The sequence below is a fragment of the Bubalus kerabau genome, chromosome 23 (assembly GCF_029407905.1).
Source record: "Bubalus kerabau isolate K-KA32 ecotype Philippines breed swamp buffalo chromosome 23, PCC_UOA_SB_1v2, whole genome shotgun sequence".
Classification (NCBI taxonomy): domain Eukaryota; kingdom Metazoa; phylum Chordata; class Mammalia; order Artiodactyla; family Bovidae; genus Bubalus; species Bubalus kerabau.
The window spans coordinates 27557486-27576106 of NC_073646.1; the positions used below are offsets into that span (position 1 = coordinate 27557486).

At 45.3% G+C, this 18621-nt stretch overlaps 1 protein-coding gene and 2 non-coding genes across 3 annotated transcripts; 2 read left to right on the forward strand and 1 right to left on the reverse strand.

Annotated features, from left to right (window-relative positions):
• Positions 1 to 9363: 9363 nt before the first annotated feature.
• On the reverse strand, positions 9364 to 11629 carry SEPHS2 (selenophosphate synthetase 2). Its single transcript, XM_055561956.1, has one exon. It carries the CDS (start codon positions 11433 to 11435, stop codon positions 10080 to 10082), a length of 1356 nt encoding a protein of 451 aa, XP_055417931.1. The 5' UTR covers positions 11436 to 11629; the 3' UTR covers positions 9364 to 10079.
• Positions 11630 to 14133: 2504 nt separating this feature from the next.
• On the forward strand, positions 14134 to 14206 carry TRNAR-UCG (transfer RNA arginine (anticodon UCG)). The gene has a single exon. It is a non-coding gene; the product is annotated as a tRNA-Arg (tRNA).
• Positions 14207 to 14877: 671 nt separating this feature from the next.
• TRNAQ-UUG (transfer RNA glutamine (anticodon UUG)) lies at positions 14878 to 14950 on the forward strand. Its single transcript has one exon. It is a non-coding gene; the product is annotated as a tRNA-Gln (tRNA).
• Positions 14951 to 18621: the final 3671 nt, after the last annotated feature.

Consider the following 18621-nt stretch of genomic DNA (forward strand, 5'->3'; position numbering starts at 1 on the left):
ATAATGGTGGGATGTGGTGTTGGAGAAGTAAAAAGAGATCAGATCAGATCAATCAACCATTGATTTTATTTCATATTTTATTTTATTTTGGATTTTAAGTATGTGGGGACCTTTTGAAGGATTTTAGGCAGGGGAGCCATATGATCATATTTCGTATTTCTGAACCCTTTTACTGCTGTGTTAAGAATGAACTGGAGGAAGGACTTGCCTGGTGGTGCTGTGGTTAAGAAGATAAGGTGGCATCCATCTGCCAATGCAGGAGACACGAGGTCGATCCCTGATCCAGGAAGATTCCATATGTCAGCCAACAACTAAGCCAGTGCACCATGACTACTGAGCCTGTGCTGCAACGGTTGAAGCCCACATGCCCTAGAGCCCATGCCCCACAGCAAGAGAAGCCACTGCAGTGAGAAGCTCTCATATGGCAACTAGGGAGTAGCCCCCACTCACCACAACTAGAGAAAGCCCTCACAAAGATTCAGTGCAGCCAAAAATAAATAAATAGTTTTAAAAAGAATGAACCAGAGGAGGGCAAGAGTAAGAAGCAGGGAGATGCGTTACTGCAGTTTTCCAGCAAGAGACGTTGATGAGTTGGCCTGGGTTGATGGCGGGTGAAGATGAAAAGAAGTAGATGCATATCCTGGAGATAGACCTATAGGTTTTGTTGGCTTTGAACTAGTGAGATGGGAGAAAGGGTAGAATCAAGCATGGCTTGCAGGTTTTGAGTGTTGGGCAGCTTGGCGGATGGATGGTGACTAATACTGGGATGAGGAAAATGAGATGCAGGATGGAACACAAAAGGCATCGGAAGTGTGGTTGGGACAAAGCAAGTGAAGACCCACATCAAGTTGGCAGGTGGATTTATGAGCCTAAGGGTTAGAGGCAAGATGAGGGCTGGAAATTCAGATTTGGTAGTCTCTGTCATTTAAACACTACTTAAAGTTTGGGAATTCAAGAAGAATAACTAGTACAAGAATCTAGGTAGGCTAGACTAAGATTTGGGGTATTCTGACATTTAGCAGTTGAGCAGAAGAGAGGAAAAGGGCTTCCCTGGTGGCTCATTGGTAAAGAATCCGCTTGCCAATGCGAGAGAGAGGAGGATTGATCCCTGGGTCGGGAAGATCTCCTGGAATAGGAAAAGGCAACCCACTCCAGTATTCTTGCCTGGGAAATCCCATGGACAGAGGAGCCTGGCAGGCTACAGTCCATGGGGTCACAGAGTCAGACATGACTGAGCAACTCAACAACAAGAGAAGAGAAGGTGAGGTAGGAGGAAAATCGACAGAGTGTGAAGTTATGGACACTAAGAGAGGAAAGTATTCCAGAGTGAGTGGACATCTGATGCGGCTGAGCAGCTGGGTAAAATGAGAGCACAGAATTTGCTACTGGATTAGGCAACATGGAATTTAGATATGGGAGGTAGGAGATATGAGGGCGTCCTGGGTAACTCCTAGGTTTCTGGCTTGAGTAAATAGATGAATAGTTTTGTTATTTGCTGAAATGAGGACATAGAAGACCTAAAGTTGTGGTAGGTGGGAAGATACTGAATTCAGTTTGGGACAGGTTAAGTCTGAGATCTAGGCAAAACATCCAGGCAATGTCCAGCAGGTCTGAAGTTTGGAGCATTGAGCTGCCTTATGGATCTGGGTACTGAAAGTTTCAGTAGCCAAGCACCACCCCTAGCACCTTCCCTGGTGTTTACTAAGCTTCTCCAGTTGTGTGTGTGCTCAGCCACATCTGACTTTGCGGCCCCATGGACTGTAGCCTGCCAGGCTCCTCTGCCCATGGAATTCTCCAGGCAAGAATACTGGAGTGGACTGCAATTTCCTACACCAGTGGATCTTCCCTGACCCAAAGGCCGAACCCTTATCTCTTGTGTCTCCTCCACTAGCAGGCGGATTCTTTACCACTAGTGCCACCTGGGAAGCCCAGCTTCTCTAGCCTGAAGACAAACTCTTACTGTAATATAAAACACCACTTGGAGAGCAACTTTCTCGGCAGTCCTCTGCATCGCAGATTTTTTAAGAGTCAGGTTTTCAGGACTTCTAGAGTTCACAGGTCAAATGGTCCTTGGAGACTGATCTGAAGGAGGAGGCACTCTCACTGAGACTGCCTCTGCCCATCCCCCCGCCACCCCCCAGGAGGTTCCCTGGCAGAGCTGTAAAGCTCTTTCAAAGCATCCTGCAGGGACATCCAAGTTCTTTGCTTCCACGACATCATCTTCTAGAGACCAACCGGGACTTCTCTAGCTGTCCAGTGGTTAAGACGCTGCTTCCACTGCAGGGGGCCTGGGTTCACCCCTGGTCGGGAAATTAAGATACTACGTGCTGGGCAGCGCAGCTAAAACAAACAAACAAAGGTGTTTCTCCATTGCCGGCTAATAAATGTTTAATGACAGAGTGGACGGAACTTTGTTTTTGCTGGAACAGGACAGCATGTAACACATTTAAAACATGTAAATGCACACATACACCCTTGTACCACTCAAGAGTTTAGCCACCTTCCCTGCTAGAGCCAAACAGGTGCAACTGGTCTCAGTAAAGCTCTTTGGGAAAACTTGGAGTGGAAGTGACCGCAGCAGCTGGAGAACAAAGCAGCAAAGGCCTGTATGCGAAGGTGGTGTCCGGGTAGGGGAACCTGGGCCAGTCAGAGGTCCCAGAGACAACAGAGAGCGATGGAAACTAGGATTCAGGTGACTGATTGGGAACCTACCTGCCAATGCCCTTGGGAAGACTGTTTCTCTTCTCTGAGCCTTGATTTCCCTATCTGTATAATGGGGATCTAGCCAAGGTGGCCTCCAAGGACACTTCATAGTGTGCTAGGAGGACCAGGACAATATGTATTTTGTCCATGGCTGGGTCCCAATAATCTACTTCAGTTCTCTTTGCTTTTCTTTTTTTGCCTTGCTAAGCAGTTTGTGGTATCTTAGTTCCCTGACCAGGGTTTGAACCTGGGCCCTTGGCAATGAAAACTCGGAGAGTCCTAACCACTGGATTGCCAGGGGATTCCCAGTGCTGTTCTTATTGGAGGTAGATCTGTAGGCCTTATTGGTTTTGAACTTGGGAATGGGAGAAAGGGTGCTGCTATAATTAAAATGGGCTTCCCAGTTGGTGCAGTGGTAAAGAATCTGCCTGCCAGTGCAAGGGACATGGGTTCGATCCCTGGGTCAAGAAGATCCTATGAAGGAGGAAATGGCAACCTGCTCCAGTATTCTTGCCTGGAGGATCTCGTGGACAGAGGATTCTGGCAGGCTATAGTCCATGGGGTCACAAAGAGTCAGACACACCTGAGTGAGTGAGCATGCACGCATATAAATTTTTCAGGGGCAGTCATAACAGAGCCTTTTTCAGAAACTCCAGCCTAGCCCTGTCAGGCCAGAGAGGCCCCAACACCCTTAGAAGTCCTTCGCCAACCTATTTATCTGGCCATATTCCCCTACACACAGACTGAAATCCACTCTCCCTGCCTTTGCTCACCCATTCCCCTTCTTCTGGAACGCCCATCCCCGTTCTCTGCATATCCAAATCCAAATTCCACCCATCCTGTAGAGCCCTGCTTCAAAGCCTCCTCTAGGAAGCCTTCCAAAACTTCCTCCAAAAGGACAGAATTTGGTTTTATATAGTACTTCCTTCACTCTTAGGCCATGGCACTTACCACTTCTTACTTTAATTTGGGGGAGACTGGTGACACTGTTCTAGATCTACCCTCAGTCTGGTCTCCTGGAGAACAAAAGCAGTGTCAGGCTTTTGTTTCCCAGGACCTGGTACTTGAGTTGATCTATACATACATTTAGAGGAGGGTATCTCATGGGATCCTCTCCATGACTTGCCTGCCATAGGTGAGTATGACTGTATGAAGAAGGCTGAGCGCTGAAGAATTGATGCTTTTGAACTGTGGTGTTGGAGAAGACTCTTGAGAGTCCCTTGGACTGCAAGGAGATCCAACCAGTCCATTCTGAAGGAGATCAGCCCTGGGATTTCTTTGGAAGGAATGATGCTAAAGCTGAAACTCCAGTACTTTGGCCACCTCATGCAAAGAGTTGACTTATTGGAAAAGACTCTGATGCTGGGAGGGATTGCGGGCAAGAGGAGAAGGGGACGACAGAGGATGAGATGGCTGGATGGCATCACTGACTCGATGGACATGAGTCTCAGTGAACTCCGGGAGTTGGTGATGGACAGGGAGGCCTGGCGTGCTGCGATTCATGGGGTCGCAGAGTCGGACATGACTGAGCGACTGATCTGATCTGATTTTACAAATGAGGAAATTGAGACCCAGAGAGGTCTGGAGACTCGAGATCATCTGGAAGGGCGAAGGCTGAAGCTCCCCAGAGCCCCCAGTGCTCTTCAGCACGGAGTAGAGGAGGCAGCTCACACACGCCTGAGTATCTGCTGAGGTTGCCTGGCACTGCCTTTCCTTCTGTCCTTTCTGTCCTTCCTCTTCATCTTCCTCTCTCTCTACTTTCAATGTCCTCTCCTTTTTCTTTTCTTTCTTTGGCTCCTTTTTTCTTCCTCTTTCTTTCTCTCCATCACCTTTTAAGAAAAACTTTTTTTTGCTTTTTCTTTATTATTATTTATTTTTGGTTGTGCTGGGTCTTCATTGCTACCCTCAGGCTTTCTCCAGTTGCAGTGATCAGGGGCTATTCTCCAGTCGCAGCATGCGGGCTTCTCATTGCTGTGGTTTCTCTAGTTGTGGAGCAGGTATGCAGGCTCAGTAGTTGTGTCCCATGGGCTTAGTTGCCCTGTGGCATGTGAAATCTTCCCAGACCAGGGATCGAACCCATGTCCCCTGCATTGGCAGGAGGATTCTTAACCACTGGACCACCAGGGACATCCTTCTTCACCTTTGTTACACCTCTGTTTATACCTGTGATTCTGTTCTGATTTCCACCCCAGGCCTGTCACCTCCCATTACCTGCTACTTCCACTTTGCTGCCCAGGCCCTCTTCAAGGAATAGTTGGATGCCTACCTCGCTTCCAACCCCCTAACCCTTCCTAGGTTAACTAAGAGGACCCAGGCCAGGGAAGCATCCAGTCATTTTCCTTCCCTTTTCTACTGTCGAGCCCAAGCAAGAAAATAAACCAGTTAGAGAGTCGTGTTCTTTGGTAAGCAAAACCAAGGCCCAGATTTCTTATCCAAAGCCTTGTCTTGAGGGATTGGTGGTACCAACTTCCACCACTAGGAGACACTAAGAGCAAGGAAAGTGTGATAACAGAGGGTGCTGGAGTCCCGAGTGTGTCTCACTCCCTCACTCATTGATTCAGTATATCCTGAGCATTTACTGTGGGCCAGACACTATACAGGTGCTGGGGATATAGAACGTCCTCTGCCATCTTGGAGCTTACACACTTGCAGAAAGGGACAATTAAAAAGTAAACTAAGAAGGAACTTTCCTGATAATCAAGTGGATGAGACTCCAAACTCCAAATGCAGGGGCCCTGAGTTTGATCCCTGGTTGGGTAACTAGATCCCACATACCTCAAACTGAGACCCGGCATGGCCAAATAAAAAAAACGAAATATCTAAGAAGCCAAGAAAGGGCTTCCCTGGTGACTCAGCAGCAAAGAATCTGCCTGCAATGCAGGAGACACGATTTTGATTCCTGGGTCAGGAAGATCCCCTGAAAGAAGGTATGGCAACCCACTCCAGTATTCTTCCTGGGAGAATCCCATGGACTGAGGAGTCTGGTGGGCTACAGTCCATTGGGTCGCAAAGAGCTGGACATGACTGAAGCAACTGAGCACGCAGACACATGAAAGGTAATACATAGGATAATGAGTTGGAGAGTTGCCGGGTGTTGGCTGAGGTCAGAGAGGGCTTTTCTGAAGAGATTTTATTCTAACTGAGCTAGGACTGAGAGTTAGCCAGTTGGATAGAGAGATGGAGAACAAAGGATCTCGATTTGTTTGAGAGAAGTAACTCATTCGTGTCTGACTCTTTGCGATCCCACAGACTATAGCCTACCAGGCTCATCTATCCATGGGATTTTCCAGGCAAGAGTACTGGAGTGGGTTGCCATTTCCTTCTCCAGGGGATCTTTCTGGCCCAGGGATCGAACCCAGGTCTCCCACATTGCAGGCAGACGCTTTAGCATCTGAGCCACCAGGGAAGTCCAAATACTTCTTTGAGCCCCTTTTTTTGGCGGGGGGCAAGAATACTGGAGTGGGTTGCCATTCCCTTCTCCAGGAGATCTTCCCAACCCAGGGATTGAACCTGGGTTTCCTGCATTATAGGCAGACGCTTTACTGTCTGAGCCACCAGGGAAGTCATAGAAAGGCTACTGGGCTAGAGTTCAGTGAGAAAGGCAGTGAGTGTGCAGTGAGATGAAGTGCCTTGAGATGAAGCAGGGGTTTTGTGGAAAGTAATTTGAGAGCTTTGAGCTCTGAGAAAACCTGATTGAATTTATCTATTTATTGTTGATACATTACATTTTGTTTATTTTTGGCTAGAGTTGATAACTGCCTCAGTTTTTTTTTAATTTGCTAATTTTCTATGTTGTTGCTGTCGTTTAGTTGCTCAGTTGAGCCTGACTCTTTTGCGACCCCACGGACTGCAGCCTGATGGGCGCCTCTGTCCATGGGATCTCCAGGTAACAGTACTAGAGTGAGTTGCCATATCCTTCTTCAGGCGATCTCCCCAAGCCAGGGATTGAACCTGAGTTGCCTGCATTGCAGATGGATTCTTTACTGCTGAGCCACTGGAGAAGCCCCAATTTCCTATGTAATCATCACTAATTCTTTTTACATCTTCCGATTACCTTCCAATACAATTTTTCACACAATTAAACATATCAGTACTCTATCAGTTCCATTTTCCTTTTCCTAGAAGCCTTCCAAGCTTCTGCTCCAGCATGAGCTGGTTCTTCTCTGTGCCTGGTGGACAGCTCTTACCTTGAGAGCTCCCTTCACCTTTCACCTGGGCTGGGTTGCATTTCCTGGACCCCGTGTTTTTCCTCTTTCTCCGTTTGCTCCCTTGTTTTGCTGGAGCACATCTTCCAGCAGTTTCTTAAGAAAGAGTGAATGCGATGAAAACACTTCAATACCTTGCACGTCTAAAAATTTTTGGAAAAGCAAGCATGGCTATAGAATTACACAGAGAAAATCACTTACCCTCAGAATTTTGGAAGCACTTTCTCATTGTCTTTTAGCTTCCAGTTCACTGCTGAGAAGTCTGATACCAAACCTTTGTGATCTCTCCTCCCAGAAGCTTTAGGAGCTCACCACGATTGGAAGTATGGACTTGGGAACCAGGCCGTTTAGTTAGTAGACTGCCAGTGCAACCTTGACCAAATTTCTCAGTCTTCTTGCACCTCAGTTTCCTCATTTGCAAATGGGGTTGTTGGAAGTTTACAGAAGTTAATACATATAAAAGCTTTTAGAACAGTGCCTGGCAAAGAGTATTATATAAGCATTTGCTATTGTTTTTATTATGGTCTTTTAATCTGTGGTATTTTAACAATAGTTAATAATAAAATGAATGTAGGCCTTTTTCCACTCCCAGTGCTGGGAATTCAAAAGGCATGTTAACAGACACAATTTTTAAATTTCATAAAACTTTCTTGTATAATTCTTTGTTTTCTTCCTTTCATATGCTTTATTATCTCTTTCTGGAACTCTTATTTGTTAAACCTCCTGGCCCATCTCTGATTTTCCTGTTTTCCCCCTTCATTGTGCATCTTTTTGTTTTGTTCTCCTTTCTGATAAATGTCAGCTTTACCTTCTAAATCTTCTACTGAGGACTTCCCTGGTGGTCCAGTGGTTAAGACTCCAAGCTTCCAATCCCTGATTGGGGAACTAAGATCCCTTATGTCTTATAGTGCAGCCAAATAAATAACAAAAACTACTGAATTTAAAGATTTTTAGCTGTATTCTGTGCTCGCTTCGGCAGCACATATACTAAAGATTTTTAGCTGTATTTTTATATTCTAAGTGCTTTGCTCTCTTATTATCTTTCAATGGCTGCTTTTTCTTCTTTTATTCCTTTTTTTTTCTTTTGCTACCTGTATAGTCTCTTTTTTAAAGTCTTTGTTTGTTTGCTTTGACTTCTTTCCAGTTGGAACTTGCCTCAAATGTCTGGTGATCCTTTACTGCTCCTATTTGACAATGAGGCATTAAAAAGAATCTTTTTAAGTGAAGCTTTCCAACTGGGAGGCTTCCTGGTACAGGGATTTTTCACTGGGGGCTCCCTAAATGTTTGTATTTATAGGTTTTTCTCCCCTAGACAGATTTATTTTCTCCAGAGAAGTACCTTCCACCTGTGCCAGGCAGAGGCAATATAAGCTTCCCAGTGTTTCTAATACCAAAGCTGAGAGAGCAGACTGGACAATCTCATTTTTGTCTTTATTCTTGCTTTTGGTGAGGCTCCCTGTCCTCTGCTCTGCTGATTGTCCCCAACTTTATAGTATTTTTAAAATTCACATTTTCCAGAGACCAAACTGCCCTTTACCTACAGAGGTGAGAGGCAGTCATGTGGCTGTATGACACAGTGTGGGGAGATGTTTGACAACTGTGAAGATCTAATTACCCTACACATAAACTTTTAACCAGTATCTTTGACCCCATCTTCCTTGGTATATTTGGAGCCTATCTCTTTGCTTCTTGTTAAGTGTTCCCCAACTCTGAAGGCATTTTTTTAGGGGGGGGCCACACCTTGCAACTTTTTAACTGTGGTGTTGGAGAAGACTGTTCAGTCTCTTGGACTGCAAGGAGCTCAAACCAATCAATCCTAAAGGAAATCAGTGCTGAATATTCATTGGAAGGACTGATGCTGAAACTGAAGCTCCAATACTTTGGCCACCTGATATGAACTGACTCATTGGAAAAGACCCTGATGCTGGGAAAGACTGAAGGCGGGAGAAGGGGATGACAGAGGATGAGATGGTTAGAAGGCATCACCGACTCAATGGACAGGAGTTTGAGCAAGCTCTGGGAGTTGGTGATGGGCAGGGAAGCCTGGCATGCTGCAGTCCATGGAGTTGCAAAGAGTCAGACATGACTGAGCAATTGAACTGAACACCTCACAGCATGTGGGGTCTAAGTTCCCCAACCAGGGATGGAACCCATGCCCCCTGCAGTGGAAGTTTGGAGTCTAACCATTGGACCACCAGGAAAGTCCTTCTGAAGGCATTTATACTTTGGCCTCCTCTGTTCTAAGTCAATTACCCCTCTTACACCCACTTTCCATCTTCCAAGAAAGGCTGACACCTTTCCTTTGCCATTTCCTCTCCCACCCTCTAGGCCTTGGAATTTATGACTGTTCATGATCCTTTGCTGTCAACACCAAATGTTATGTTGGTTCATTTTATAAAACTGTAAAAGATGAATAATTCCAAAGATACATTCACCAGAAGAATTTTCAACAAAATTATTTCACTAGAAATTGCTTTATTGATGAAATCACCAGGAATTTTCAACACAAGATTTAACATCTTAATGTCCACCAAAGCCTGGTCTCTGGGGTTTGGTCTGCCTCTCCCAGTCCTTAAAGGGGTTTAGAGAGAGACGTCATTAACAGAGACCAAGTAAGGTGGTTGGAGGTCCTCCTTTCCCAGTCATTGGACAAGCTGCTCAATTCTTGTCCAGAGTAGGAAAGAGCCAGTGTTTCAGAGTAATCTAATAAGAATTTGACATTGTATTTAAATCTCTCATAACAATTTCAATTTATCAACAGTATTGGTCCAAACTTATTTATTTCTGATCTAAGTGTTTTTCATTTTGCAATTTTGTTGCAATTTTAATAAATAATTTCACTCCCTGTGCAGAAATCAATTAACCCCGTGCCAATATCTCAAATCTGAGTAATCTCTTGCTCTTGGAAAGAGGAAACAGGGGGGGTTTCTGCTTTTTCCACTCAAGAGATGACCAAATATACACCCCCCGACCCCCCAGAAGTCCAAAATGTTACTTCTGGCCTTGGAATGTGCAGCTTTTGATGGGCTGATTCAAATCACCTAGGAAGAGCAGCTGGAACTACTATGCAGGCAGCCTTCTTTGGAAATTTCTTCCTAAAATCAACTCTAGCGGATGGTCCATGCTTGTGAACAAAGGCTGTACAGTCTGAACAACTTCTGCTGTTCCATCTCACAAGCTAGGCTCAGAGGAGGCACTGGAGTTCTCAGGAACAAGAGGAGTAGCAGTGGCCCCACGAGGTAGGACCTCAATAACGCGAGGCTTGTCAATGATCCGGGCTGTCCGGTTTCCCTTTTCCACAATACCGACGATCCAGGCTTGATGACCCTCTCCATACTTTGAAGATTTGATTTCTGAACAAAAGCGAGCTGCCTGTTCTCTTGGCAGACAAATCAGTAGCCCCCCAGAAGTTTCTGCTGAGGTTCCTTGCAAGAGACCGAAGCGCCCGCTGGCCTTGCTGATGGCAGCCATCTTGGCAATGATGGGCAGATTATGAATGACAAAGGAGACCTCATTTCTTTGTTGTTTTGCAAGGTTCTGAGAGTGACCCAGAATGCCAAAGCCAGTGATATCTGTGGCTGCATGGGCATTAAACGTGTGCATCAGCCCGGCAGCAATTCTATTGAGGGTAGCCATGTTGAACATGGCTTCCTGATAACCCAGCTCTACCTCTTCTCTGGAGACCACCATCTTTATCTTATTCCATCGTTCAGGATTATCCAGCCATTGGTGGGCATTGACGGCAACCTGGGTTCCTAAGGGTTTAGTTAACACGAGCACATCCCCAACAACGGCACTGTCAGGCAGGATGAATTCATTTGGTTGACATACTACAGTGGCAACTCCACCGATGATAATCCAAGGGTTTACCACCGTTTGCCCACCAGTCACTGCAGTCCCGCCTTCCTCGGCAGCATCCCGAAAGCCTTTGATCATGAGTGGTGTTATCTTTTCTCGCTCCTCCTCAGGCATACTCTGGCTGACGCTGAGTAGCATCAACATGTTGTCACACTCAGTAATGCCCATCGCGTAAAGGTCACTCAGCACGTTGGCACATGCGATGCGCCCCATCATGTAGGGATCTTCCACCAGCGGGTAAAAGAAGTCGGTGGTCTGCACCAAGGACAGGCCCCCGTGTCTTAGGGGTATGACGCAGGAGTCCATCCCAATGCCCAGGGTGGGGAAGGGAGGGCTGGGTTCCGCCCTCACCGGCAGACCGGCTTCCTGGGCCGTCTCTTCAAGGCCTCCGACCAGGCCCCGGCCCGGCGCGGGCAGCACCTCCGGTCGCGTCAGTCCCGCCAGGAGTTTGAGCAGCGTCTCCTGGGGGACCTTGCAGCCTCAGCCCTTCATGCCAGAGAAGCCGGTGAGCCGCCAGCTCGGGCTGAGACCCAAAGCCTGGGGCTCGAAGGGCCGGTAGCTCGAGAAGCCCCGGCCTAGAGGCAAGCCCACCGGGCCCGAGGAGCCTTCCCCCGCCGCCACTGCCGCCATAGCCTCTCCGCCGGCGCCAGTCGCCGCGACTTCCGCCATTACGCCTGCCCGGCAGGGAGGGAGAAAAGAGGATGGAGGAGGAGAGGTCCCTTTTACTTTCCACTCCAGTTAGTAAGGCGTAACGACATTACCGCAGAGACTCTCTCTGGCACGACTCGCGCAGCCTAACTGCCGCCACACCACGCGGTTCAGGACGTCCTGAGGAAAGAGCCACCGGTCTCTCCGTATTTATCTTGCTGGTGATTGACAGCTGTACCAGCCAATGACGGCTTCGCTACCAAGGGGCGGTCTTCCTTCAGTCTAAAAGATATACTACAAATCAACCACCAGCTTGCGGTATTGGTCTCGGCAAGATTACTGAGCAAATGCTTTGGTTCATTTCCCTTGATGTAATTTAAATGATCTCTTAGGAGTGCTTGGCGGAACTCTGATTCCCTAGAGACAGTTTACCAAGTCCAGCATATTCAAAGACGAGGGCAGATCGGTCACTTGGTCAACCTCAAGCCGGTCAGATTGTCCAAGGGTCACTTGGTAGCGCACATGATCTATCCAGGGTAGAAAAATAGCCCAGGAGAAAAATCGGAACGAATATTGAGAAATTAGATATTAAGTTACTACCATTATGTAAGCAAACTGCAGCATCAACATAATAAAATGTTAACGAGGACTTAGTCAGACATGACTGAGCGACTAAGAACAGCGACTGAACAACAAGGACTTTAAAGCGTTTTAAGGACTCTTAAATCCAGACAGCTGCGAGGGTTTTGGTGCTATTTCCACCACTAAACCTATGCCAGTCACTTCCTCTCTCTTGGCATCAGCTGACTCATCTGAACAGTAAAGTAGCTTTACCTAGGGTTCTTCTCGTCTAAATTTTTTATATCCCTTTAAGTAAATATATATGAGAGCGTGTGGTGTATTCATGAAGGAAAGCTTGTCAATATCCGTTAAAATGATAGCTACACTAAATGCCTTTGACCCAGCAGTTCCATTCTAGAAGTTTATCTTTTAGATGTACTCACCTGTGTGAGTGGGAAATGATAGTTATTTATTGCTGTGCTATAAACATACCTGAACAACTTAAATGTTTATCAATTATGATTAAAATAAATGGATACATTTATATAATGGACTATAAGACAGCCATAAAAAAGAATGAGAAAGCATTGATATGATTAAGCTGACAACAGTTACAGTTCTAACAGGCAGGATTCTAAATGCTCTACACATATTAACTAATTTAATTCTCATAAAGGCCTTATGTTAGGATTCGTTCCACATTTTACAGATAAGTAATATAAGACACAGAGAGATTAAATGACCTAATCAAAACCACCATGAGTTTAGCATGAAGCTGGATATGAATCCAGGCAACCTGCTCCAGAGACCAAATTATATTGCCTATAATGTTTGTTAAGAGAAACAAACAAGCTTCAGAAAAGTATGTATAGAATGCTACAAACTGTTGTTGTAAAAGGGGGAAATATATGCAAAAACATATTTCTGGAAGGGTGATCACCAGAAACATAATTGTGATTATCTGTGGGGAGACAATAAGATGACTAGGGGACAGATTTTTTTCATTGTGTTGTCTTTTTGATCTTTTTGTGTTGGAATTTAAAAATAAAATTTAACATTTGCATGTAATACTTAAAACAAAATTAAATGCCTATGGGAGTATAAACTGATGCAAACTTTGAAAAAGAGCCTGACCTTAACTGATAAAGTCGGACATATGTAAACCCATGTGATTCCACCCAAGGACATGCCCTAGAGAAAAATCCTGCCCTTGTGCCCCAGATGATATATACAAGAATGGCTGTAAGAGGTCTGGAGAGGATTGTACAACAGTGTAAATGTACTTAACACTACTCAATTTAAAAGTACTTCAGATTTTAAAAAGTAGTTAAGATGGTAAATTTTATGTTGTGTGTGTGTGTGGTGTTTTTGGTTTCTTGTCTGGCTGAGCTGCGAGGCATTTGGTATCTTAGTTCCCTGACCAGGGATCGAATCCATGCCCGCTACAATGGAAGCACAGTGTCCTAACCACTGGATCGTCAAGGAATCCCGTTATGTGTGTTTTACCACAGCCACGAATATTAAAAAATATAGTAGATACTTATAGATTTTATAGTCCACCATTACATTTGGTTTTTATTACTGCATAAGTGAAGTGAAGTTGCTCAGTCGTGTCCAACACTTTGCGACCCCATGGACTGTAGCCCAACAGGCTCCTCCATCCATGGGATTCTCCAGGCAAGAATACTGGAGTGGGTTGCCATTTCCTTCTCCAGGGGATCTTCCCGACCCAGGGATCGAACCCGGGTCTCCCGCATAGCAGGCATGCTGCTGCTGCTGCTAAGTCTCTTCAGTCGTGTCCGACTCTGTGCGACCCCAGAGACGGCAGCCCACCAGACTCCCCCGTCCCTGAGATTCTCCAGGCAAGAACACTGGAGTCGGTTGCCATTTCCTTCTCCAGTGCATGAAAGTGAAAAGAGAAAGTGAAATTGCTGTCGTGTCCGACTCCTAGCAACCCCATGGACTGCAGCCTACCACGCTCCTCCCTCCATGGGATTTTCCAGGCAAGAGTACTGGAGTGGGGTGCCATTGCCTTCTCCATAGCAGGCATAGTACAGTATTAAGTCCTGGAGTGAATTGGAAGGAACCAGAATGTTAGATTTAGACTGGGCTGTCATTTTGACTCTCCTAACAGCCTTAGCTGAGTTGTTTAATGGGTGGCTGTGTGGCCTAATGGATAAGGCGTCTGACTTCGGATCAGAAGATTGCAGGTTCGAGTCCTGCCACAGTCGCAAGGGGATGGGTAGCTTTTTGAGGGCTCCGCGCTTGGGTCACGAAGAGTCGGACATGCCTGAGCTACTTCACTTTCACTTTTCACTTTCATGCATTCGAGAAGGAAATGGCAACCCACTCCATTGTTTTTACCTGGAGAATCCCAGGAATGGAGGAGTCTGGTGGGCTGCCGTCTATGGGGTAGCACAGAGTAGGACACGACTGAAGCGACTTAGCAGCAGCAGCAGCAGCAGTGTATGTATGTCAACATCACTCTCTCAATTGTCCCACCCTCTCCTCCCTCACCCTCAGAGACTCTTTTGGGGGAAAGTGTGTATCCATATTACTTCCTGTCACTTCTACCTGGGAGCAATGTTCCCTGGGGCCAGTGCAAAGAAAGTAAGGAATTATCCTTGGCCAGTGACCAACCCCCTGGGCCAGAACAAGTTCATGTGCCTTTGTGCAGACCTTTGTACCTTGACCAGGGATTGAACCCATGCTGCTTGCATTGGAAGTGCAGAGTCTTAACCACTGGATCACGAGGGAATTTCCTCCATACACTTGGAAAATTTTGTGGTTGTTGTGGGAAGATAGACATTCTGTACATTTTCAGTACACTGAAAACACTTCAGCAGGCTCTTTCCATTACCTTTTTTTCTTGTTACAAAGTCACTGTCTTGTCATTGTTGGTGGCTGTGTGGCCTAATGGATAAGGCATCTGACTTTGGATCAGAAGATTACAGGTTCGAGTCCTGTCATGGTCACAAGGACAGGTTGTTTTTTGAGGGCTTCCCGGGTGGCTCAAGCGGTAAAGAATCCACCTGCAATGCAGGAGCCGCAGGAAATGCAGGTTTGATCCCTGGGTGACCCCCTGGAGGAGGAAATGGTAACCCACTCCAGAATACTTGCCTGGAGAATCCCATGGACAGAGCAGCCTGGTGGGCTACAGTCCACGGAATCACAAAGAATCAGACACGAATGAAGTGGTGACTTAACACAGCACAAATTGTCTAACCTCCAAAACCTCAGTTTCACTGCCTAAAAGATAATAATACATATCAAATAGGAATGTTAGGAGAATTAAATTTTTAAAATGTGTGTGAAGTTCCTGGCTGATGGTAAACTCAAAATAAATGCTAGAACTTCTATCATATAGTACTGATATTGTGGTTGTAGGGACTGAAATTTAAATTCACAAATCTTGTAACATCTTCCAGAGTTTTTTATAAAAACAAATTTATCCATCTTTCAAAGGAAAAAGAAGAACTGCAACAGAAAAACACTGAAATGACCCGAGTTCTCATTAACCTAAGAGTGCACAAACAAGCTGTGGTGTAACCACACAAGGGGATATTATTTATCTTTAAAAACGAGGTATAGGCATCATCAGTATGAATAATCTCAAAAACAAAACATTGAAAAGAAGAAGCAAGTTATAGAAGAAAACATAATCTAGGATACCATTTATAAACAAGTAATACTATTTTATTATTAATAACTATTAATATTTTATTAATGACAAGCAATAATATTGTTGAGATGCATAGTTGATAAAGACTCTTAAAAGGTAAAAGAATGAATGATTAACAAAGGAGTTGTTAAAAGATTAGCACAGGAATTACTTCTGGGGAAGGATATGTAAAAGAACTTTTGGGCTATGTTAAATTCTGTTCCTTGGACTGAGTAGTAGTTACATAGGGCTTCTTTAAACCATGCACATGTATTTCCCCATGCTTTTTGTAAATAAACTCTATATTTCAACATTTTCAAAAGAAAAAAATAGGCTACATTTCAGAATTGAAAAAAATGCGATACTGAAAAAGCAATAGATGCGGAAGTGGAAGCAAAGGACCTCTGGGTTTTATCTTATCTCTGGGCTTGCCCTCAGTGATTTGTCTGGCCTTAAGGAAGTTACATAACCTCTCTACAGCTTAGTTTTAATCTCTGTTAAATGAGCATCATCTTCTCTGCTTCAGACCACATGAACATCTCAACTATGAAAAGTTCTTTGCAAAATGTTGAGCGTATTGTTCGCGTGAAGAATTCTCTTATCATTGAGTGAAAAACAAAAACAGTCCATGACGTCTGTAGTAACTTCATCGGGGTTAAAAAGTGACTAGATTAGGTGGCCCTGGTTATATGTTCTCTTAGTTCTCTGGACTTTTCCTTCTCAGTATTTGGTGCAATTTGTACTTCTTTATTCATGTGGTTACACCATGACTATCTGTTCCACTGACCTGTAAGCTCCACAGAGCAGGGGCTGCTCTGTTTCATCCACCCTAGCATTTATATGGCAAAAACATTCGTTGAATGAATACTTTATTTTATACAATACAGTTTGCTGAGCACACGAGTCATGTGATGCGTGCATGCGTGCTAAGTCGCTTCAGTCGTGTCCGATTCTTTGCGATCCCGTGGACGGGACTGTAGCCCACCAGGCTCCTATGTCCATGGGATTCTCCAGGCAAGAAGACTGGAGTGGGCTACTGTTTCCTCCTCCAGGGGATCTTCCTGACCCAGGGATCAAACCTGCAGCTCCTGGATTGCAGGCAGATTCCTTACCGCTTGAGTCACCAGGGAAGTGCCCTGAGTGACATGATAGTACTGAGCATTTTGCGTTTATTTATCTCCTCATTTCATCCTCAGAGCAGCCCCAGGAAATCGGCATTCTTACCTCCATTTTAAAGATGCAGAAACTGAGGTCCCTGATAGTTTAAGACAGTCTTGCACAGGGTCAACCAGCTAGGAATCAACCTGGTGAGAACTGCAAATCCAAGTCTGTCTAGCCTGAAGGCTGGTGCCCTACCCCTCCGTTTGGCGGGCCATTTGAAAATACTGGTGGCTCAGAGGTTAAAGCGTCTGCCTGCATGAGGGAGACCCGGGTTCGATCCCTCGATCGGGAAGATCCCCTCTAGAAGGAAATGGCAACCCATTCCAGTATTCTTGCTTGGAGAATCCCATGGATGTAGGAGCCTGGTAGACTACAGTCCACGGGGTTACAAAGAGTCGGACACGACTGAGAGACTTCACTTTCACTTTGAAAATACTAGTAACCCTCACTACACCCCTCAAGAAAACAGGACTCTTTCTCTTTATAGGTATATAAGGTAATTTTTAAAAATTTAGTTTTAGTTGGAGTATAATTGCTTTAGAATGTTGTGTTTGTTTCTGCTGTACAACAAGAATCGGAATAAGTATGTACATATCTGCGCTTCCCAGGTGGCGCTAGTGGGAAAGAGCACATCTGTCAATGCAGTAGACGAAAGAGACAGGAGTTCAACCCCTGGGTCGGAAAGATCCCCTGGAGGAGGGCATGGCAACCCACTCCAGTATTCTTGTCTGGAGAATCCCATGGTCAGAGGAGCCTGGCGGGCTACAGTCCATAGGGTCACAAAGAGTAAGACACGACTGAAGCAACTTAGCACAGCACAGCACGTACATATATCCGCTGCCTCTGGAGTCTCTCTCCTACTCCTGCCCCTATCACCACCCTTCTAGGTCATCACAGAGCACTCAGCTGAATTCCTGTGTGATACAGCAGCTTCCACTAGCTGTCTATTTAAACATGATAGTGTATGTATGTCAACATCACTCTCTCAAGTTGTCCCTCCCTCTCCTCCCTCACCCCCAGGGACTCTTTCGGGGAAAAGTGTGTACCCATATTACTTCCTGTCACTTCTACTTGGGAGCAATGTTCCCTGGGGCCAGTGCAAAGAAAGTCAGGGATTTTCCTTGACCAGTGACCAAGCCCCTCGGTCAAGACAAGGTCATGTGCCTTTGTGCAGACTGTCCACCTGGGTGGATCCTTGTGATTGCATCATGAGCTTTCGAAAGCATCCTGTTTATCTTTTTCTTATTTTTTCACTGAGAGATTCATTAAACTACATTTGCCATTCGGGCCAAAGACTGCAAGGTAGAAACCTGGAGGTGGAGTTGGGAGAGCAGACAAAAGAGAAGAAAGAGGGATTTTAAAGAATAAGATAATCTGAGTACCAGCCCATCATTTTAAAGAAAAATAGATGTATATAGTTGATTTACAATATGATACTACTGATGTTCAAGCTGGTTTTAGAAAAGGCAGAGGAACCAGAGATCAAATTGCCAACATCCGCTGGAACATGGAAAAAGCAAGGGAGTTCCAGAAAAACATCTATTTCTGCTTTATTGACTATGCCAAGCCTTTGACTGTGTGGATCACAATAAAGTGTGGGAAATTCTGAAAGAGATGGGAATACCAGACCACCTGATCTGCCTCTTGAGAAATTTGTATGCAGGTCAGGAAGCAACAGTTAGAACTGGACATGGAACAACAAACTGGTTCCAAATAGGAAAAGGAGTCCATCAAGGCTGTATACTGTCACCCTGTTTATTTAACTTATATGCAGAGTACATCATGAGACATGCTGGACTGGAAGAAACACAAGCTGGAATCAAG